At 41.4% G+C, this 23,620-nt stretch overlaps 1 protein-coding gene across 3 annotated transcripts in view; it reads left to right on the forward strand.

Annotated features, from left to right (window-relative positions):
• The first annotated feature begins 2,378 nt into the window (after positions 1 to 2,378).
• Positions 2,379 to 23,620, forward strand: part of iqsec2a (IQ motif and Sec7 domain ArfGEF 2a) — a 117,190-nt gene continuing 95,948 nt past the window's right edge. Inside the window, exons 1-3 of one of the 3 annotated variants that reach the window (XM_072681837.1) lie at positions 2,379 to 3,777; positions 3,922 to 5,222; positions 14,697 to 14,723. In XM_072681837.1, coding sequence (XP_072537938.1) covers positions 4,669 to 5,222; positions 14,697 to 14,723 — 581 coding nt within the window. In that variant the 5' untranslated portion in view covers positions 2,379 to 3,777; positions 3,922 to 4,668. Of the gene's footprint in view, positions 5,223 to 14,696; positions 14,724 to 23,620 lie in introns of all 3 variants that reach the window. The other 2 variants (XM_072681836.1, XM_072681838.1) reach the window with 2 other exon arrangements.

Consider the following 23,620-nt stretch of genomic DNA (forward strand, 5'->3'; position numbering starts at 1 on the left):
ATATAACACAGCCCCACAACTCAGGTAAATGTGTTGTTAATTAACACTAGTCATCTTAAATGACTGTTTTAAACGCTATAGTGTGTCATATAATCCAGTCTGACTGACATACCTGACCATTCAGCTCCCTATAGTGTGTGTGCATTAGCCTACGCCTCTGTAGGCTCCTCTGAACGCGCTGCTCAGTGCTGGTTTAGAACCAAATAAAGGTGTACGGTTCTCCCGCTGGTAGAACAGAGCATTTTCACAATAGACGCATTTCTAACCAGGCCTAATTCAAGAGTAAAGATGAGGTGGGGGTATATTTCCTCAAATGGATATAATGGAATTGATTATCTTCATTGCACAACCACAACCAAACTCTGTGGCTGACCAAAAAAAGCCAGGAAATAGACAAATATTTTATAGGAGAGTGGTCTAAATCATCCTGTTGGCATGTTAACCAACAAACACCTTTAACTGCTATTCTGTGAGATGTTTGTTGTTGCTGAATCACGTTTACAATGAGCCAAGCTGTTAGCCGAACTTTCCACAAAGCAGACTCTGAATTGTTTAGTTTGTGAATTTTACCGGTAAAAATATAATTAGGTATTTTCCCTTCTGACGTGTGTTTAGCACTTGTTTGGTAGCCAGGTGCCTCCCTTTGTTTTTGTGTAAGTGGATGCTGGAGAGAAGAGATGGTAAAAGCTAACACTATCTAACGTTAGCTTTAACAAGGGCTTTCGCTTGTTGGCTAGGCTAGGTGCCTGTACATTTTGCAGCCGTAAATATAACAAGTAAAAACTGTTACATAACAGTTTTGGGGTTTTGGAATTGGCCTGTTTTCCAGCTCTGGTTTGGTTATGACAGATATTTTTTTGAAAGAGGACGCAACAGTGTTTGACGTTCATGGTATGTCAGTTCCATGTACCAAACTCTCATTATTCCTCTGCATAAAACAGTTTGAGATTCTAAGGTTCCTTTTAAGAGTAAGTATCATGGGTAAAAACTAAATTAAAAGAGCTTGAAGTAGTGTGTAAACATCTTTAATGTTTCAAAACCAGTCTGCAAAAGATGTAAAGCTTAATCTCACAACTGGAAACTTCCAGAACTAAGCAAAAATGTAATAATTCACACATTAGACTATGTACTCTTAGAGGACAACAGAACCGCTCATTGGGTTTTTTCTGCTTACACTCCAAGACATATATGACATACATCCCTCTACTGTGACCCAGAACTTTACAAATCCCTCTACTGTGACCCAGAACTTTACAAATCCCTCTACTGTGGCCCAGAACTTTACAAATCCCTCTACTGTGACCCAGAACTTTACAAATCCCTCTACTGTGGCCCAGAACGTTACAAATTCCTCTACTGTGACCCAGAACTTTACAAATCCCTCTACTGTGGCCCAGAACGTTACAAATTCCTCTACTGTGACCCAGAACTTTACAAATCTCTCTACTGTGACCCAGAACTTTACAAATCTCTCTACTGCGACCCAGAACGTTACAAATTCCTCTACTGTGACCCAGAACTTTACAAATCTCTCTACTGTGGCCCAGAACTTTACAAATCCCTCTACTGTGGCCCAGAACTTTACAAATCCCTCTACTGTGGCCCAGAACTTTACAAATCTGTCTACTGCGACCCAGAACTTTACAAATCCCTCTACTGTGGCCCAGAACTTTACAAATCCCTCTACTGTGACCCAGAACTTTACAAATCTCTCTACTGTGGCCCAGAACTTTACAAATCCCTCTACTGTGACCCAGAACTTCACAAATCTCTCTACTGTGACCCAGAACTTTACAAATCCCTCTACTGTGGCCCTGAACTTTACAAATCTCTCTACTGCGACCCAGAACTTTACAAATTCCTCTACTGTGGCCCAGAACTTTACAAATCTCTCTACTGCGACCCAGAACTTTACAAATCCCTCTACTGTGGCCCAGAACTTTACAAATCTGTCTACTGCGACCCAGAACTTTACAAATCTCTCTACTGTGGCCAAGAACTTTACAAATACCTCACAACACTTCACAACAAATCCTATTCACAAATCCACAGTATCCAAATCCACCCTTCAGAGAACAATTCCTAGTTCTAAATTTAATGCATCTAATTTAATGCGAAAAACGATTACTTTGACATTACTTTACTAACACGTTGTTAAATGTAGCCAATAAACAGTTTATAACGACAATAATTTGGGAGTTTCCAAACTTTTGCATACGACTGTACAAAGAGGACAAACACGATAAACTGAACCACTGCAGAAAGCTGAGAACTACAAATCGCTGCCTGCGCTTTCTGCAGTCAATGCACCACACATCTCGCATCTTGAGTGTGTGTGTGTGTGTGTGTGTGTGAGAGAGAGAGAGAGAGAGAGAGAGAGGGGAGAGAGAGGCGAGCAGGTTACTGTGCTCATTGCGGCTCTGTCTGAGGAGCTTTCTCGCCGCCGACTCCAACGTCTTTTCGAGCCAAGATGGCCACCGCCCGATGCCCAGTTTCCCCGGCATGTTCTTCTAGCGCTACCCGAGCGGACCAACGTCAGCGCTCCAGCCGAGAGGAAACAACACTTTATCTTCTCTGAGTCACCCCCGAGCTCCACTCGCCTCACACAGGGGGGTACATACGCTGAGGGGAAAAGGGGGGCAAAAAAGAGGAAAGCATCTGGCGCATGTGGACAGCGGCCACTGCAGTGAAGCCAAATGGCGGAGAGGGGCGGCAGAGGAGAGGGAACGGACCAAAATAACCACCCACCGTTCAGCACAGGGGGGCAAAACGAGCACAGGTTTGCCGCTTAGCCACTGGCTCTGTTAGACAAAGTGACATGGGGGAGCACGTCTCTGCCACTTTTACCCTTTTCCGGGAGGATTTAGGATTTGACTGGTTGCTAGGTAACTTAACGGCCGCGGAGGAAGATACGTTACATTAGGGGCGATTTGAATTTGGAAGCTCAGCTGTCTGACAGGAATGGTGTTTGGCAGCGGTGCTGCTGTGGTGTTTGCTCATTTTTATGATTTTGCGCCACAGCTAGGCGTTCAGACCTCAGCCTAGTCTAGTTTCAGTGCGAACAGTAAAAATAGAGCCGCCGACGGATTAAACACGGGGCAACCCAAGCCCCAACCGACAGTGGTTCTCATTAACGGCTGGGGATGGATTTCTCCCTGTTGCTCTGCACTGTTCAGGCGGACTGTGCGTGACGAGAAACTGCGGCTCTAGAACTCAGACTGGATCGATAATCATTTTTCAGAGCCTTTTTTTACCGCGATAACGACAGCAGCTAGCAGCTACCACAAAGGTGGGGAACGGAGCGAGCAGTGTGTCGCCGAGTTTTGCCGTTGAGACGTTAGCTATAGGTTAACCGTTGGAGCAGTCGCGTTGGCAATGCGAGGAGAACCTGAGGTAAGACATACTGAAGCGCCTGTAAATCCTGAGGGCAGAACCGTTTGGCACGGACAGAATTAACGGCGGGAAGAGAGACTGCGTCGCCGCAGAGCTCGACTATGCACCTCGCTGAGGCCGAGAGCGAGAGCGAGAGAGCGAGATTTATGGCGACAGGTAGGTTGTAGGAGCGAGGGACCGTGCTGAGCAAGAGACAATGAGTGCCCGTGTATGTGGTCAATTTGGCGCAATGCACTGGGCGTGGGAAACCAGATGATTATTGTCTGTAACGGTCCACGCTTTCAAGACACGAATGAGCAGAAGAAGAGCAGTGTTTATGGCCTGAATGAATGAGTTGAGAAGGGTTACGAGGGAGAGAAGAGACGAGAGAACAGCAAAAGCTAGGTTTGTCCCCCAAGACTTCCTCCCAGCAGCACATTTAGTATTGGGTTGGATTTAAGGGTTCAACTTTCTTCTTCTTCTTCTTCTTCTTCTTCCCCCTCTCTTTCACCTTCATCTCATCGGGTGCCTCTCTGGGGAATGGCTCAGCAAGAAAATGTCTCCCAACCACTTCTCTCCGGAATGAGTCATGAATGCACTATAGTGGGGAAGCATCTTCAGTGCTGCGACATTTGACATTCAACTCCACGCTGGAGAAGGGGGAACAGAAGAGAAATCAGGATGCGCTGGAGAAGCAGATGATCCCACGCCGATTTGTTTCACCCTACCCCACCACCACCACCTCTTCATGATAATTTGCTCCTCACGGAGCTCTTTGCAGAATTCCTCCCTCCGCTTTTTGAACTCAAGAGGACGCCTTGAGTTTGAGGGACCTATGAATACGTTGTGGTTTTGGTGTCACAGGGGGAAAGAATGTAGGAGAATAGATGTCCTTTTTTCTCTTTCTTGCTGCTGTCGAATTGTTGAATTCCTGAGGGACGATGCGCTTCATCTCGACAAAGTCCTCCTCAGAACAGCCGTGTAGTGAAACTGACGAAAGACTGAAAATTTGCTGACTTAAGCACTTCTAACCATCTTTGAATCGTCTATGGAAATTTGTGTCATGGATTATCAAAGGAACTCGGTACTCTGACTCAAACAGTTGTGCTGGTCTTTAAGGAGCTTCACAAGGAGAGTAGAAAACAGTGCCAATAGTGCTTGTTCACCTCCAACAGTCCTCACTTAGACCTCTCTCTCCCCCCCACCTGCACTACGTGGGGGGGAGAGCTCCCACCTTCGGGGTGACCCCGTGACCGCCCCGATCGCCCCTGCCAGTCCAGGAAGGTTCCTCGAACCATGGATGGGGGCCAGGGCAGCAGCCCGGAAAGCCCAAACCGGGCGGTGGAGTACCTGCTGGAGCTCAACAACATCATCGAGAGCCAGCAGAAGCTGCTGGAGACGCAGCGGCGGCGCATCGAAGAGCTGGAGGTGCAGCTGGACCGCCTCAGCCAGGAGAACAAGGACCTGCGGGTGGATCGGCAGCCCTGTCCACCCCCTCCACCTCCACCGCTGGCCAATTCAGCCTCCAGCCAAACTCACGGCCACCACCACGGCCAGCATCCCCAGCCGTTACCCACCTCGGCCACTGTCTACCCCATCCAGAGCCACAATAGTGGGCCTGTTCACAACCCCATCCCTGCACCGGCCCCTCCGCCCCCTCCCCCGCCCATCCCGCCCAGAGACCGCCGCCCCAACGTCAATGTCAACGCCAATGCGCACACCCGACTCACCCGAGGCCTGTCCACCGGCTCCAATCCCACGGAAAGAGATCGGGAGCGGGAGAAGGAGAGAGAGAGAGAGCGAGAGAGAGATGGTTCCAGCACCAGCACGGCCACCACTCTGCAGAGACAGTGAGTACAACTCCTGCAGGCTATTCTGCTGCATAGCTGTGAATATTTGCACTGCCAGTGTGTCTACAGATACTACCTTTTTGGGTGAATGATAGGGATGACTGGCCTGTCAGACCTCATTGGAGGCTAGGAAAGTGTGTATGTGTGTGTGTTGTGTGATTTTGCTAAGTGCTTACCATAGTGTTACGTAACAAACATATTTTTAACACTGACTGTATGCATATCTAGGCAGCCGGCTTTCTATGTGTGATTTGAATTTACTATTTAGAAGAGCATGCATAATTATCGCAGCAAACAAGAGGCTTTTTCATTTTTACACATTGTGTTGAACTGTTAATAAACACACTACAATTCTGAGCTGCTTTCATTCTAAACCCCATGAGGCCCACAATATTCAGCAAGGACCCACTAGTGCCTTACGCTAGTCTAAATTAGTCACTGCCAGATTTCTCCAACTGTCCATCTCCTAAAGCTCATAAAATCGTGTGCAACAGTCTGTCACAACACAGCTCTTTCCGGCACAGCGCACGAGCAGCTGGCCATGCCGAAGACCCTGGCGATTACATAAGCCCAGCAAAGCTCACCTGTGTCCACATCTAAGTAATGGCACATTCTGCTGCAGGGGGATTTGCTCAAAGTGCTGGATGATAACGGGGAACAGTGGAGTTTGGATGAGCAGAATCTGCAGATGAGGTCATGTTAGGATGTTGATGAGTTGAAAGCAGACTGAAAGGTCTAAAATGGTACCTCTTATTAGAGAACAAATAAGCAATCATTGTTTCCCAGCTTTAAATATTTAAATAACTTTGTTGGGATTTGTTTCAGTTCTGCACCTACATAATAATTGTAAGATTATGATTAACGTAACTGAAAAACTTCACCCCCATTGGTTTACTTCATGAGTCGTACCAGAATTATTTATTGGCAATGTCTTACTTAGGTTTGATCCATTTCTGGGCAACCAAACTGGAAAGCTAAGCCTCAGAGGAAACATTAATTAGTGTTTTCAAATGTTCAAATGTACTTCCCTGCCTTGAGACCCGTAAGCCTTTCCCTTGAGTTTCCTTGTTTGAGTGTCCTGACCTTGAAATTGTTCAACTGTAGCAGTTTATTGAAACATGTATCAGATCAAAACAGACCTCTGAAGTTGTGCCGTTATTCTGTACTCGGCACCATGCCCATGTTAGGAGTTCTGGGTCTAAACTGAATTTCTGAACAGCAAAAATGAATGGGATTTTCAAAAAATGGATTGTCCTGATTGCCACAGAATATATTGTATTGTAAGATATACGAATTCTGCCGCATTTGAGCTACCTTCTGTACCTGGCGATACAAAACGTGTTATAGGAGTTATTATTTAATATATTGTGATAGATTGCGCTGCTGTAAGCAAGTCAGTATACTGATTGTTTTAAATTTTTTCTAAATTTAAGAAAACTGTCATAGTAAAATAAAATAAAATAAAAACAACACCATCATATTCACCTTATTTTACCACACCCACTTTTCTATTTGTGTAAGAATTTCCGGTCATTTTGTGTCACATGGTTTATGATGAATTCAATCTGAATTAGACTACTGCTGTGGAAGCTGATCATAAAGTAGCTAGCTATGCTAACCCAACATTCCAACAGGCTATTTAACGTTATTTAGAGCTATTTAGATCATAGCAAACTATCTTTCCAACACAATACAAAAAGATTGGAGTGTTGTGAGGCACCATATCCAAAGAAGAAGAGGACCTGTGTGTATGGTTGAAGGCGTCACGTTTAAAATATCCATCTAAACATTGTCCATACATCTGCTCTTAGCGTTTTGTGGAGGGGAATCGCGGTTATGCTTGTGAGGTTGTTAGCATAAGAGCTAACCTAAGAGCCTCAAAAGCACACTGATACGTCCACTTATTGATGTTTCGGTGTTGGTTGACCCTCCTTAAAAGGGTAAGAGCAGACATGTTTGTTTCGAGGTGGAGGTTTCTTTTTGTGCTATGTTCGTAACACTGATGTTCGAGTGAATTTCTCCTCTTCGTCCTATTATTGTGACACCCTCTAACTGAGCGCATCATACTACTCATTGTATGCTTATTAGCACTCTTGTAATCTGTATGTATATGCTGTCACACAGGATACAAAAAATGAGTAAATAAAAAGTTATGCACAATGAGATCTGAAGACACTGCTATCTTGATACTGTGTTTTTGAGAATCACAGTATTGCAAAATATAATATTGTGATACTTTGATATATCAATATGTCACTAGTTCAGTTCTATGTTTTAAATAAAAGTGCTTCATATGGTTATTTTATGTTTGTAGTAGAGATGTGTGATTGTGACATTACTTGACATAAAGGTTCTTTACCAACTGAAGTAGTTTTACGATGTTTTAAATAGCTGGTTGTTGTAAAGGTAGTCTACTTTTATGAGACAACATTTCAATAGGCAGGAATGTTAGCCGGCTTAGCATGAATTTAACAGAATTCATTAACCCCTTAACACAGAAAGCCTTATTACAAACTAAGGCATACTATTCAGTAACTACAGAGACTTCTGTACAAACTGGGGGGCTATTCTTTGATGATGGACGTTTGTAATAACACTTTTGGCCCAGCGGCAGACCATAGTCTGTTAATGACCTAAGAGCATCCAGTAGAATTCGGGAGAAAATTGTGCACAGGACCAAATGTATCACGTTTGGAACGTGTTTGTTTACCACAGGGCGAGAAAGCAGCAGTTTTGCCAAAATTCTATTAATTTTTATCAAGCTGAAGTTCAGAATAGGCCTGGAGTTCCTAATTTTCACTACAGGAGTCTATGCTACCTAATATCAGCCCATTTCATTCCCTTTATAAAGCTGATGGAAAGCCCAGTGATTAGCTCGGTAGGCAGCAGTAATATACATTTTTAAAGTAAGACCATTTTTGAAATGAAACAGCTGGTGAGTGCTCAGTGTCTTCATTCTGCCCATGCAAAAAGGTGAAGTGCTTTTGTAAAATTGTAACGCAGTCTTTTCAGGAGCTGTCTGGCTAATTCAGGGCTTCCTGAGCGCTGTCCATCATTCTTGACCACTACAGACTCCTTGGTCAACAGACCAAGCTTCAAGTCTGTCAATATCTATCTTTCAGCATGTGCTGTGTCAACACTCTCTCTTAATAGATCCAGAGAGAGATTGAAAGAGAGAGAGAGAAAGAGAGAGAGAGAAACTGTTGCCAGAAGACAACTGTGCTTTTAGATCTTCGACAGCTATGCGTTCAGTTGTAAATCAGGGTTAAGGAACGATCTCCAGCGTGCGCCTGACCACTGCGGCCATGAGCGCCCGTGTGATTTGTGTCTTCTGAGTGTATTTTGAATGCAAATGCGTAGAGTCTAAGGGAGGAAGCTGAGGCTTTGCCATTTGAATGAGCGGAGAGGACTGTGGGGCCATTTTGTGAGGAGATTGGTTTGGTATGTAGGACGACAGTGGTTGTGTAGGAGAGAGTTTGTGATTAATATGCAGCGCAGTGTCAGATTGTGGATCGGGCCTGTGTGGGAGAGATGAGCACAGAGGCAGAGGGGGAAAAAGAGAGACAGAGAGAGAGAGAATGCAAGTGTGTAAGAGAATGCCAGAAAGGTCAAGGGAAAGAAAAAGAGCAGTTTATTCAATCTAAACTTCCTTTTTCTATTCTCTCTCTCTCTTTCTCTCTCTCTCTTGCTCTTTCTTTTTCATAGATTATGTATAGTCAAATGCATCCTGTTTACACAGATAAATGAAATCCTTCTCTGGTGGCAGATCCTACAGTTTTTTTCACTCATATCTGCTGCTTAATGGACAGGTTTGCTGTTTTCAACTCTGACCTTATGAAAATAACTGTTTTACAGCATTTCCATTTGTGCATAGCACTTAACCTCGTCGACAGCTTCAGTGCTGAGATACTTACCACTCCCCTAAAGCTCCTCACTGTGTTTAAAGTAATGGAGTAGTCATTTAAGCTTCTAAGAAATCCGAGCCATTTTAGGAACTGAAGAACACATTGTATGTGTTTGTGTGTTTTATGTTTAATCATTTTATAGAATTTGATACTGCAGATTTTCTGCACAAAAAAAAGATCTAAAAAGAAGTTGTAACAGATTGCCTCATTTAGAGCTGGGCAATGTGGAAGACAAATGATTGCACTAAATATTTGAGAGAAATACTTCAGTCATCATACATGCAAAATCATTGCCTTTTGGTAAAATATGTAATTTTTTATAAAAAATACACCATTCACAGAAGTTGTATATATATATATATATGGTGAGCTTTTCATTTTGGGAAGGGGAGCTGCCCACAGAGAATTATGTGGAAGAATCCCTTCTTTCGCCCAAGCAGTAGTTCACAGTCATTTATTCTCCCAGCATACAGATTTAGTGTTTAATTTTTGAGAGCCAGTCGGAACTAAGAACTTTCATTTTCACACATTTTTATTTCTTTCTTAAACAGCACTCGACTGGTCGGCAAAAAAGGATAAGCCTGTCTAAATTATCACTAGTAGCTACCAAGATAGATCTGCTTCCATTTAGTATTTGTCTGAAGTGGATATGGATCACATTGGCAATCACCGCGGTCCATGCACAGTGTGCCATTGTGGAGCCCGTAGAACACAAATGATGAAAAAATGCACATTGACCTTTTTGATATCGGTTTAGTAAATAGTAAAAATACATATAATTTTATATATATATATATATATATATATATATATATATATAATTATAAAGTTCTTGAACTTAATAAAACGATTTCACAGCATTGGCCCTGCCTTTTTGTTCTCAGCTTTCACCAGAAAGCACTAGATTCACTATGTTAAAATCAAGTTTTCTTCTAAGACAGATGCCACCAAACCCTGCCACAAGGATTTGGTTCTAAACAGCATGCTGCTTGTGAATTTTCATGTCTAAATGATGGTAACTGTAATGATAATGAAGTTAAGAGTATATGCTTTTAGTTATTGTAGCTAGAGTTATAATGTCAGTACTGAATAATATGTGATGTGGTCCTAAGCATTTTCTTAAATTTCTTCTAGAGGAAAGTCCACATCGGATTAATTAATAAATTATGTGTTTTTAACCCATGATGAATTATTTTGGAGCAGTTTAGCACATTTTGTGGGGTCCTACAAGGTTATATTGTAGTGACTATAAACCTGATGTCAATTATAAGAATTATGCAGTTATGAGGGTGAAGAACTGAAGTGTAGGCCTATGTCCAGGGTTTAAGTAATTAAACTGCAAAATTGTTCGCAGATCTGCTCTTATAAAGATGGATCCCATTGTCCTTGTATTAAACAAATCACAAATAAGAAAATATTGATGAACATCAGAATTGTCGTAAAAACTATGAGTGTGTTTCAAGAAAAAAATCTTTGTAAGAGCAGTTGGTCAATAAGTTATTAAAATTTTGTGACAGATTACCTATAGTTGTTCTACATTGCCTTTAACCGTGTTAAGTAAAAAAAAAGTACTGATTTGAGCAAACTGTAATGAATTTATTCTCTGCAAAAAAAATTGCTGTTGGCAGAGAGAGACTGTAGCCCATCTGTGATAAAACATTTGCACTTTACTGCCTTTTTAAATAAGCCACTGTACAAACTATTTCAAGTAACAGTGACAAATTTGTTTAATGCTCAGCTCTAACTCCACTGGTTTGTGACCCCATGTGATGCTGCAAAGCAGTCATATGTCTCACTGTTTAAGGTCGTCATAATTATAGATGATTAAAAAGAACAATTTAGTTAGTAACAAAAAAGCAGCTTCTCCTAAAAAGCCTGGACCTGTTTGTCAATAGAATGTCATCAAACCTTCCAAGACTCGTGGCCAGTATGAAATCCCTCGTTCTTGACTTATCCCATCAGCTGTTTGCTAATTGAAAACACATTGGACATATCCAGACACACTGCAGATCAGTTGGGTGGGCTGCAGTGCATTGCGCAGATTGAAATCTCTTTGCTAGAGCTGTGTGTCACCAACTAGTCAGACACAAAAGACGCGAAACCTTGGCTCATGCTGTGTATCGGTGTGCTCAACATCTGTTGCACTGGCTACAGCATCACTAGCTTTAGCATTAGCTGATGACAAAGAAAGGTGAATGACCTTCCCTGCAATGTTCAGTTGCAGGTGCTTAGTGAAGTGGATTTGAACAGTGGATTGACATGCTTTGAGGCTGACAAATGCTTTTTTCAAAGTGTGCTAAATATGTCATAAATTTTTTTCTGCATTTTTTGATCTTCAATGCTTTTCCCTCTATGTCTTGTACCCCCTTTTTCCTTCTCTCCATCCGCAATCCCTCCCACTGTCTGAGCAGATGGTACACCACCATGCAATCTTTTTACTGATTTGCATTTGACTCATAGGGGACATGTACATTATCCTCTCTTCTTATAAGATATTTATTTTTTAGACATAAAATAATAACATTATATGTAATAATAATGTATTTATGCACATATGGTAATAGTAGTAGTAATAATAATAATAAAAATAACAATTATGCCAAATGTATAGTATAATAATATATTGGAAGTTGGACATAAAGTAGAAAAACATTATATGGGGTCATAGATACAGTAACTTTGTACTACGGTTGGGCGGTGTAATGGTATTTACACCAGAGTTTGTGGGAACTCACTGATGGGCGATGTCACACTCTCAAAACAAGTTGGAAAAAAACAAGCCCACTTTAGTTGCGAGTTTAGAGACATGCTAAGTTTGAATGAAAGGAAATGCAAGCAGACATGGATGACCAGTCTACTAAATATGCCTAAAAACAGTGAAAAACACTCTTAAGACCATTCACTTGACTTTGTGCTCCCAGATATGAGGCTTTATCCTCTAAAGATGTGATTTTAGCCTCATTTAGCTGAAACTGTCTGTGCTGTGCTGTTTTGCCTGTTAGCTAACTTAAGTTGACTTCGCTCTGTCAGACTCAAGCTTTTATCCTCAATAGGTGTGTTGGTAGCTCAGCAGTTAGTCAATAGTAGCTACACTGAGCTGTCTGATACTTAGTGGATCTGTGCTAAGCAAAGGCTAGCTAAAAGACTGTAGCAAGTGCGCTACAGATCCGAAATCATAGTTGTAAAAACTTTAATATAAGATCTGAGTCATTCCCGTCTAAATGTTTGTAAGTGGGGCTTCTGTCAGCCAGACTTAAATTTGTTATGTGGTCAGCAGACTATGCTAAGGCTAACCAGTTTCTTTCTTTTGATTCGGAGCGATTTAACATTTGTGATGGTCAGACTGACAGTTTATTGAAAGATTGATTTAAAAGTGTGCACAGTGTTCAATTAGTCCGTCACCCTGTAAGCAAACTAAACTTGGCATTTGATCATTTTAAAAAAAAAACACAGGATAAGATTTTGTGGAATCCACGTAACGTAGAATCATTTCGCCATTGCCCTCCCTAGTAATTCCATATAGTGCACTAATATTTTGAGACTGTATGATGTTATAAAAGAAACTGGATACAACAACCCTACTTTGTATTCTCTTTTTTTGTTTCAATTTGTATATGCTAACCTTATTAATCATGGCCAGTCCCTGTCTACAGTTTACCTCTATTTACAGTATTTACTACTGACATCATTCTTTTTAACATCCAGCTTTCCTAGATTAAACATTTGAATTTCTTTTTCAGATTGACAAGTAGTGATGCAGTAGATTGTAGGAGTGGATATGAATATGTGGTGTGTTACTTAGTTTTAAAATTGTCTTGCATCATACCTTGACTACGTGAGGATATGAAAACGCATAACGTGTTATCACCAGCGCAGGCATTTTGAAGCCTTTTGTTTTAACTGCACCATTGTCTGTGCAAATGAGGGAGTGTAACATTACCGCTGTGTGTGGGAGAGGGCCCATGGTAGAATTATTCCTGAGAATAATTAGCATGGACTGTTTTAATTACATTTGTCCACCTGAAGGTGGCAATTACTGTCATGGATAGAAGCCAGTGAGTAATATATGGTGTGTCCGAAGAGCTGAGTGATGGAGATATGATCATAATAAGCCATTAGCTGAACATAAATCAAAGACTTACAAGCCACTCAGATTCATTGTTTGAAGTTCTCAGTACAGTTGAACATCTTAGAAACAAGGTTCATTTCTTCACAACCATGCACAACGGGTACTTTATCATGGTAAAAAACCTTTTAACCAGTGGTGTATCTGTGCATGGAAGTATTGTGATATTGCAATAAAAAGGTGACAACCTGCTTCGTGGGACATGGACATGGACATTTATTATGAAATATAATTAAACTGCATTGTTTGAACATCAAAACTAGTAAACACACACTCCAGCACATTCATGGCATGTACCATATTTCTCCCATCTAGCATGTACACGCGCATTAGGAGATGACATGGATAATGACATGGATAAAGTGCTATTTTTCTTTGCTCAAAGTTCGCTCAGGCTATCAAACTATTAACCCAGTATTGTAAATGAAATTGAAATATGGGCTGAGTTTATTAACTGTATTAACACCTGTTGAAAATAAAAACTAAATTGAGCAATTGGTATTTGGTAACTATAAGGCAAATTGAGACAGGTTCTTATGTATTTGGACTCATAGTCAGCTAGCACTGTTTTCAGACACATTTGATATACAGGTATGCTTGATCTCAAAAAAACTCATAACGTAATTTTAAAAACACCGCCCTCATTTTGAGATATCGTCAACATTTTAAAATACCACAGTACACAATATTACATGTGTAAAAGGGTAACTGTTTATTGTTCGTACCTGATTCTCCAGACAGAGAGTTCATATGTAAAACCGACTTAAGGCTCCAGAATATGTCATTAAATATGTTGTTTTTAAAGAATCTAAAGGCTGAATGTGCAGTAAATATAATTGATGTAAGCACTGAACTAATTTATTACAAATTATGGCAAGATTATAAGATTGTAAGATTATAATTTTCTTAAAATGTGTTGTCCTATTCCTCATTTCTGGTTAGTAGTAGAAAAAGTTCCTGTATAATGTCAGCTGTCTAATCTTTCATGTTTCCCTTTAGTCACAGCTTCATCAGCATTTACACATCGGCAAGATAAGCAGTTAGGTTTTAAAAATGTAGCTTGTGTTAGAATTAGCGTCTGATGCGGCAGGACTGTAGTGATTTTCCTTGCAACGAGAGTGTTATTGTTAAAGTATTGTACAAAAAGATAACAACATTAGATGTGTACTGTTAAAAACACTGCATATTCCTAAGCATTTACAGACTGATGATAGAAGCGTATGCTAAAAATGTTCATTCCATTACAATTCATGCCCAATCTGTTAAGCTGTATGTGTTCGATCAGCTCATTATTACTTGTATTGACATTTTTCCCTGCATTTGTCTTTATGTCTTGTGTTTGTCTGTTTCTCTTTCTTTTACTCTTCCTCCCTCTCTGCTGCTTCTCTCCCTCTCACTCCCTCTCTCTCTTCCTCACCACCCCACATCCCGTTGGATCTATAGGCCAGATGGAGGCTCCAGCAAAGACAGGTCTGTACTCATTCTTTCAATTATCTTGTTCTTCATTTTCTCCCCTCTCTCGCTCTCTGCGGAAGGCATCTGCAGCCTTCACTTTGCTGAATAAAGAAATATGTAGTCCCGCATTGGTCCATGTTAAGATGGACTAGGCTATTACTCCTAGCAGTGTTGCAGTGGCTTATCTTATCTAGGTCAAAATGAATGCATAGGGGACATGGCATTGATTATAATGACTTATTACCTTTTTCTCTGGAGTGCCTTCATCTGGACATGAATAATGAGTGGTCTGGCACACTAAAGGTCAGGGATATTGAGAGATTCCAAGAACCTTGCGCCAGAAGCCTGAAAGACTAGGACTTACGTAACCTATCAAGACATCATCTAAGAGCGTGCGTCACTTATGAGTCTCCCCATTAGCTGTTGCCGTAGCGATCAATGCCCTGTAAGAATGTGTGTATATATTTGTATGGCCGAGGGCTGCACTCGCCCTTGCAGTTTTTACATGACACGTTAGTAATTACACAGCCTCGTGGTGGTGATGGTGGTGGGGGTCTGGATAAAATGTCAGGCAGTATCAGAGATGTTTCTTTAATTTGGTGCATAATTAAGAAACCAGTTGTACTCTGGTGATAATCCCTGGGATGTCTGGAGTCAGGTATATGCAAGCAGTCTTTTTTTTCAGTATGGCTCATCATTTGTGCCCTGGCCTGTAGCTAGTGGATGGATTTTGAGAGAGAGAGTAAACGGTTAGCGCTGGGCAGCTTTGCTCTGTAACATCTTTATGACGGCTCCTTTGGATGAAAATGAACCACGGATCTGAAGGATAAATGATGGGTAGTCATGGCAACGCCTGTAGATGAACCGCATTGCAAAAAAAAAGAAAAGAAAAAAAGTTGCACACGTACCTCTTGCTCTCTCTCTCTCTCTCTCTCTCTCTCTCTGTCTCTCTGTGAGCGAGTTGGAGAGGGAGGGCATTCGCGGTTTTGTATGTTTGTGTGCATGTGTGTGTCTCTCTTATCCCTAGGACAACTTGTTTGTGCGCTACATTACTGCCTGCAATGCCATACATGGCAGAAGGACAAGGCTGGACTATGTGGTTATGGACAAGGACACAGTGATGTCACGCTTCAAAATAATTAGGCTTACCCAGCCTGTTTGCGTCCTTGCTTCACATCTACTAGTGCTGCTATTGATATGCAAATTCAATTGTCCTCTTTGAGAGATACAGCGATAATATTTTGCAATAAATTGGAACGTCTTTCCTGCTACGCAACCGCCGTCCGAATTACACTTTGTGCTTGATCATTAACAAAGGAATGTAATAAAAGGTCGGCAGTGATTAATGAAATTGCCAGTGCAATCTCATGCCGCCTCTTCCATGCAGCCTTGCTTCCTACTTCACTGAAGGCAGAGGCGCGGAGGAGAGCACGAGCGCGATCACTTGTTCCCCACTGGGCCGCGAGGGCGAAAAAAATAGCTCAGGGCGGGGGGCTTTGCTGTGGGCCTGCCCTGAGCTTTCCTCGGCACACTGCAGCACGCGGGCACCTGCAGTCATCCCACCACAATGCATCATTCTGCCTTAGGCCCAGCTAGTGAGGCCATGCAAGGAGAGACATAGAGAGTGTGGATGTATGAAAGTAGAGAGAGAGAAAGAGAAATAGAGAGGTCTAGATGTCGTTCAGCAGCTGTTACTACATGATGTAACTGTAGATGTGATGTAACATTTAATGGTGTACAATCAATACATGTTCAGGGTACCTTAGAGTTGCATCAGTATGGTGGGCTGGTGGGCTGATAAATGCTGGGCCGATAATAGTATTAAACAACTTGTGGTGACTGAAATGTGACAATTAGCTAATTACATACTACACAGTCATATCAGAAAATCATGACCTCCCTGGTTTGGAATGAACTCTGCCCAGGATGTCACAGATGCCATGTGACAGGGTTTGCTGCATGTATAAATAAGCAAGCACACCAGTCAGTTGTAGCAAAGTGCAAAACCATCATGATGGGCAAAAAACACCATTTGACTGATAATGAAAATAGGGTTGAAGGCGAAGAGAGATAGCGTCTCAAAAACTGCTACTATACTGACTACTATATCCTACTCAGATAGCAGTGTAGATTGAGATAATGTTACTGTGAGTAGAAGATACACTGATCTTTAACAAGCATAACTTTAAAAGTTGAAAAATAATTTTTAACATTTTAAGCATGATTTGTGTATTATTTTTGTCTTGTACAATTTAAGAATTAAAAAGGAAAGGATGACATTTGGGCACCCCAGTAGATTTGGGCTCTTAGAACACTTAGCTTCCAAGGTTTACTAAATTTGCTTGGTAGATGTATTGCTTGTTCACAAGCATTGTTAGGAAAGGCCAGATGATGCAAACGTCAAACCTTGTCCGAACAATTAGGAGCCACTGGTTTCTCTAAGCAGCTGCCAGGCACTTTGACTCGAACTAAAATAACTAATGCCCACAAAGCAGGAAAGAACTATAAGGAAAATAGCTGTTTCCTTTATTTATAATACAATGACAGTTAACAGGAATGGTTTAGGTCAAGTTTAGGTCTGGAATAATGGACTTTTTTATAGCAGAAAAAAATCGTAAAGATGTCTCAAACCTCACCTCAATCCACAGTGGCCTAATTCAAGAGGTGCAATCTGGAGGGTTTGCCATGGCCCTTACAGTTCCCTGAACTAAACATTTTTGAAAATCTGTGCACAAAAGGGCAGTGCATGCAAAGCGACCAGATTTAAATGGCCCTTAGCTGGCTAAAGAAAGCTGAAAGAAAAATGTTGCTTAAAATACTAAGAAATATATTCAATAAGTAACTTTAAGCATACTTGATTACACTTATGCTTATACTGTTTATGCATGCATAAATATACACGTACAAACACCTCTACAAGTACTGGAATGGTAAGGTCAGTTCTTTGGTTTCTTCTATACATTTCATATAGATGCATTTCAGCTTTTATCGCCTTATATTTATCTCTGGCTGTGTAACTACTTAGAACCACCCAATTTTTGGGGGTAAAAGTATTAAAATAGCCTAAAATTACATTTTAAATGCTAAATATTTGGGCACATATTACTTTCTTGTAATAACTGCATTAATCCAATGACCCACTGACATCACCAAATTATTGCATTTTTCTTATGTGGTGTTTTTACAGCAGCTTTATTCAGTTTTTCCCTTCAGTGCATGGTCAGTTGGGTTAAGGCCTGGTAATTGACCAAACAGTAATTAAACAGTCCTTTGTTTGTTTTGGCAGTGTATTTTGGGTCTTTGTCTTGCTGCAAGATGAAATTCCTCCTGATTAGGTTGGATGCATTTCTCTGTAAATTGGCAGACCAAATATCTCTGTAGACTTCTGAATTCATTCTGCTTCTATTATGATGAGTTATATAATCTAAAATGGTTGGTGTGCACATTCCAGGAGCAGCCATGCAAGCCCAGTCCATGGCATTACCTGTTTTGGATCATGAACCGATATTTTCTTTCTCTACTCTTTGACACTTGGTAGAGGTTAATCTTGGTCTATTCAGACCATAAACCTTTGTTCCATAACTTTTGTGGCTATTTCTGTACGTCTTTGCAAGTTCCAGTGGTTGGCATCTTGTGGTGTGGCCTTATATTTCTGCTCTTGAATTGTTATTCAAAAGGTAGGCTGTGATACCTTCACTTCTGCCCCGTGAAAGAGGTTTAAACACAAACTTTAGTATAATAGTCAGCAGGACAGTTATCAAAGTGTATGTGGTCTAGTGTATTTATGCCACTCCCTACTGAAAAAATATGCTTAAAACAATGACTGAATAGAGTAATTACATATGTTTTATATCTGGCATTGAACAAGGGCTACTGTGGTATGCCTTCGAAGCTTTGCCCAGTGTAAAAAAGGGTTAGTACATACTTTTGATGCCTTGGGTCTTTGGAAACTTTTAAAAATCAGTTTTGCATCCAAGTTGCATCCACTGCAGCCCCAGTTGTTTTTTAAAACTGTAGCTTTGAATGGATCCGAGCCAGAAAGGACTGACTTATGGAGCAGTTATGTAGTGGTATTGAGGAAAACATTTGTTATTTGATCTGAAGTGTTTTAGAGACCTAAAAAGCCATGAAAAGAAAAGAAAAATGACAATGATGTTAAAAGGATGTGTCGGCTTAAAGTATTTAAATCAAATGTATTTGCATAGTGCTTTTCACAACTGGCGTTATCACAAAGGAAATTTACATCAGTAAAGAAGACAAGAAATCAACAACATAAAAAGACATGAAATGAGGAACCAAGACTAACAAGGAGGACCCATCCTCCTCTGGTCAAAACTATTTATAAATTATTGATAAAATTCACAGAACCACAGCATAAGACTGTTCTACTGCTCAAATGTGCAGTGATGATAAGAGTAATGAGCATAATGATGGTTAATGGTAATAATAATAGTGGTAGATAGTCCCTGTACGTTTTAACATAGTCAGGTAGCAGTGGCAGGAGGGCAGCTGGTCTGACACGGTTGGTAAGGAAGCCTGGTGGTCAGTCTGGTGGATAGCAGCTGGTCTGATGCAGGTAAAGGGGACCCCAACGGTCTTCTAACAGGTCGGGCCAGATGAGCAGGCAGCCATTTACTCTGAGAAGTTAAAGAGACAGAGTTAGGTCTGAATGGATTTATGGAGAGCAGAATGTTGAGCTGTATCAAAGTGTGGCTGACAACTCCAGCAAGTCTGACTGTAACAGCCTAATTAAAAGGAGAGAGTCAGAGGGTAGCAGAGCCACAGGACCACCCTGAAACCATCTGTGCCACTGTCCACAAACCTTAGTAACCGCGTGCACATGGCAGGACGACAGCTCCAGCATCTTAGTATACTACAATTCCCTGTGTCCATGAACCCCTGGTTCTGCAACCTTTATCTGAGGGAAACATTAATTACCAAAAGCTAAACAAAATAGATCAGCCTAGATTGAGAATAGTCAATTTGAAGATTGAGACTATGTCCCGAACATTATGTGGAAGGTTATTCCAGAGCTGGAGGGCTTTGGGAACTACTAAGAAGCCAGCACCCTGTGATCTAAGTAATCATGATGATTTATAATAGGTAATAAGATCTTGATGGTATTGGGGCATTTTCCGTGCCTACATCATCGACTAGGCGATCAATCGCAGCCTTAATTTGAATGATTAAATCTCAAATATCTGTCCGATGCTAATGATTTTTTAGGTGAATATCAGCTGATAGTGATATAATTCTGATAGCAGGCATCGCCAATTATGGACTGAAAGTCCTTATGTTTAGGAGCTGTTTTAGGTGCTCTAAAGTGATATTAGACTACAGGTGACATCCTTTTAGCTATGCTAGTGTTGCAATTATGATATTTGTTGAAATCTATCCATGGGAAACTAACCTTGGAATGGTACACAAATATGAACATGGTTGGCTTATTTTACGCTCATTTTCCGCATCCACATAAGTGAATGTCAGTCAGTTAAACAAGTTCTGTGATAAATTTAACGCCAGCTTTCGCAAGTTTATATGGTTTCTGCTATTTGATTCCACCGTAAGTGACAGGCATATGTGTCGTTCGAATATAAAATGACTGAGAGGAACCGACAGAGATAAAAATGATAGATGAGCGCTTCCAGACGTAATATCGCTGACTAAATTTGGCGGTGTAAAATTGGCAGGCCACCTGAACCGTGTTGACATTTTCCTGCAGCGTGGTTTGACATTGTGTCTGGCCAATAAAGAGGCTGTGGGCCGGAGTGAAATCGGATTGACAGGACGGAGCTGAGTTGGAGGGGTGGCCACGAGGGCGTGTCTTTGGGCTCACTCACGCTGCCCAATCACATCCCCTCAACCCCCTGGCACAGTGCTGGCCTAATGCGTCAACTTTGCTCTGTCAGCAGTGATGATACCACAGGCGAAAATGGGTTAGATCATCTCTTGTTTAACGTAGCTGTCCATTTAATGTGACATGGAATCAGCATTGCTTCTTTTCTCCTTCTCCTTTTCTTTCTCCATCTCTCCCTCCCTCCTTTTTCCCCCCTCCTCGTTTCTACTCTCGTACCTGGCTTGTCCCTGTTTCTCCCTACTTCCACTTCTTATCAGTCCATACCTTTCTCTACCTTTTTCACCTACTCTTTCTCTCTCCCTACGTCCCTCTCTCTCTAACTCTCTCTCACACACTCTCTATCTCTGCCTCTGCCTCTCCGGGGTTTCAGCTAGAGAATGGTTGCTGTGGGAACGTGGAGAGTTATCACAAGTGCATTTACGTGAAGAACAGTGTGGGCGATAGAGAGATGGAGAGATGGAGAGAAAGAGAAGGACTGGGATTTTAGGGAGAGACAAATGGACAGGAATTGTGCAAGAAGGAATGGTGTGCACAGAAAAATGAGATTGAAGGAAAAAGGACAAGGAAAGGAGTGACACATCGCAGAGAAAGAGAGCGAGAGAGAGCGCGAGAGCACACACACATATACACCCACATACCAGCAGTTCTAAGACAGGGTCATTATTATACAGGCAAAGACATTTATACAGCTGCTGCAGTAATTCTGACATTACTGGCCTTAGCTCTGAGACTGATTAGCTCTGCATTTCAGCTCACATCAAATGTTAAGTGTTTGTGTGTATGTGTGTGTGTTTCTTTGGAGGGGCGTCACCTGTTGCTAACAAAACCTGTATTCAAGAGGCAGCACTTGTGGGAAGAGATGCATTTATTCTGAGCCGCAGTGCCTTTTGAAATCATGTTCAGTTTAGTAGTAACATGCGACATCTGACCATCTCTCATGGGTAGCTCTCTTTCTAAGGACTTACATCATTCTCAGAAGAGCCATTGAATCTGACCTAGTAAAACCTCATCATTTATGCATCATTTAATAAACGGTTTTTATGTGTGAGCATTGCAGTCGTCTGAGCCAAAAATTGCTCATTTTGGGAGATCAAGACTAGCTGCCGTGGATGGTTAGGTCACAGCATGGCAATGTGCATGTGTATGGGGTGAAGGATATAATATAATATTGTTAGCACTTTTCTGAGCATATTGTGGGAATAACACTGACAGATCACAACACTGACAGATGCATGTTTCATAGAGGATGCTCCTAAATGGAGCTAAATGTCTTTAGTTTCACTCTATTGTAGAGGGAACTGGGGGGTTCCAAGACACCAGAAGCTGAATAATGGAAATTCATTGTATTCACGTTTTTTTCAGCATGACTTCATTTTCTTTAATGGTGCGTTGTGTTTGTCTTATCAAGTTTCAGAAAAACAGTATATTGTGACAATCTTCAAGTGTTGTAATATTCTTGTGCCACATGAGGACATTTTGCAAACGTTGAAGTGGTTTGTAGGTTCTGTCACGATCGCATTTCGAGAATACACGTCTCAGCTTTGGGCTAAATGTGGGTAAATCCAACTCTTTCATGAGATGCAGCTCACAGTTGGGGTGATGGTACACTTGTCAGCATTGTCTGTTGTTTGTGCCATGGTAAATCTGACCTTATTAAACTGACTACACTTCAGCTTTACAAGACAATCACTGAAATGGTGATAAAAATGAACAGCAAGTTACCACCATTAGCCTCTGGCCCTCTGCTCTGACATTGAAAGAATCAGCATTGGAGCTAAACAAATTGCAAATATGCCAAGTACACAGGAAAAGAAGTGGTTTGATTAAATCATTTTTGGACATTGAACACATTTCTGACAAATCAGTTTCCTGCATTCCTGAGTGATTTTGAAGACTGAACATTGCTTCGCTAGTCGCTAGTTAGCAATACATTGTTTTGCTTGTATTCTCGATTGTACTTCATACTTTTAAAAGTTCACAGACTGAATGATCATTGGTTGTGGCTGTTTTGGAGGGAAAGTCTACCAGCATAGCCTTGTTTGAAGTGGATTCCGTTGTAGTCCAACACCTATCAAGTGGTCTCCAGACATGTATTCTCATTATGAGATTGTGTCTGGCTCCACAAGACTATTGCTAAAGAGATCTGATCCATAAATCTTCCCTTCTAAGGTTTTAAACATGATCAAATGTTTAGCAGTAGTAAAACCCTCACTCTCACCTGAACTTCACAGCTACCATCTAACATAACACAGTGAGCTGATGGAGGCAGTGTCATCTCAAAGGGCGAGTTGATGGTGGACAATGATGCAAAGTGAAAGGAGGAAAGCCAATTCAATCCCTGTGGCAAGTGATTGTAAAACACTACTAGAGAGAGAGAAGATTAGGATTTACCCAGATTCCTTCGCGTATCCACATGAAGCCTTGCCCCGTCTCTCCAAGTAAGCTGAACCGAAGATGTCCCTCTTCCGCAGCCTGCCAGCACATGGACACACTATTTCAAACGCCCATTTCTTGCCCCTGCATCTCTCCATCTCTCTCCCCAACCCCTCCTGATCTATCCATGCGTTCACCCCTTGTTCCTTCTTTTTCTCTCTCTCCACTTGTTTTTGGCCCCTCTTCTCCTTTTTTTTGAGTTGATATTTCTGTTGCTTATGTCCCAGGTTTAAGTTGGCATTCCCTCTCTGCTCCTCTCCCCCTCCCGCTGTGTGTCTCTGTGTCTGCTTTAACTATTGGTGCCGCTGAGTGCTCTTGCTGTATTTGATATGTCCATGTTCATTGTGAGCCTAATGGATTCAATTTCCATCGGCCAGTAGTGGAGGAAGAAGAATCTGGAAGGTAAAGGAAAAAGGTTTTGAGCGTTGCAAACATCTAGATTTGAAACGTAATGTAACCTCCTAGAAAAGTAGACAAACAACAACTGCAACGGCAGCTGTGTCCATCGTCTAATCGTGAACCAGTGGCATTTGATGGTCATTGGTCATTGACAGAGCTTTGACTGTTCACTGTGGCCAGTAGATGTCAGTCTTTTTCATTCAAATTCCAGAACACCAAGTAT

The sequence above is a fragment of the Salminus brasiliensis genome, chromosome 6 (genome assembly GCF_030463535.1).
Source record: "Salminus brasiliensis chromosome 6, fSalBra1.hap2, whole genome shotgun sequence".
In the NCBI taxonomy this organism is placed as follows: domain Eukaryota; kingdom Metazoa; phylum Chordata; class Actinopteri; order Characiformes; family Bryconidae; genus Salminus; species Salminus brasiliensis.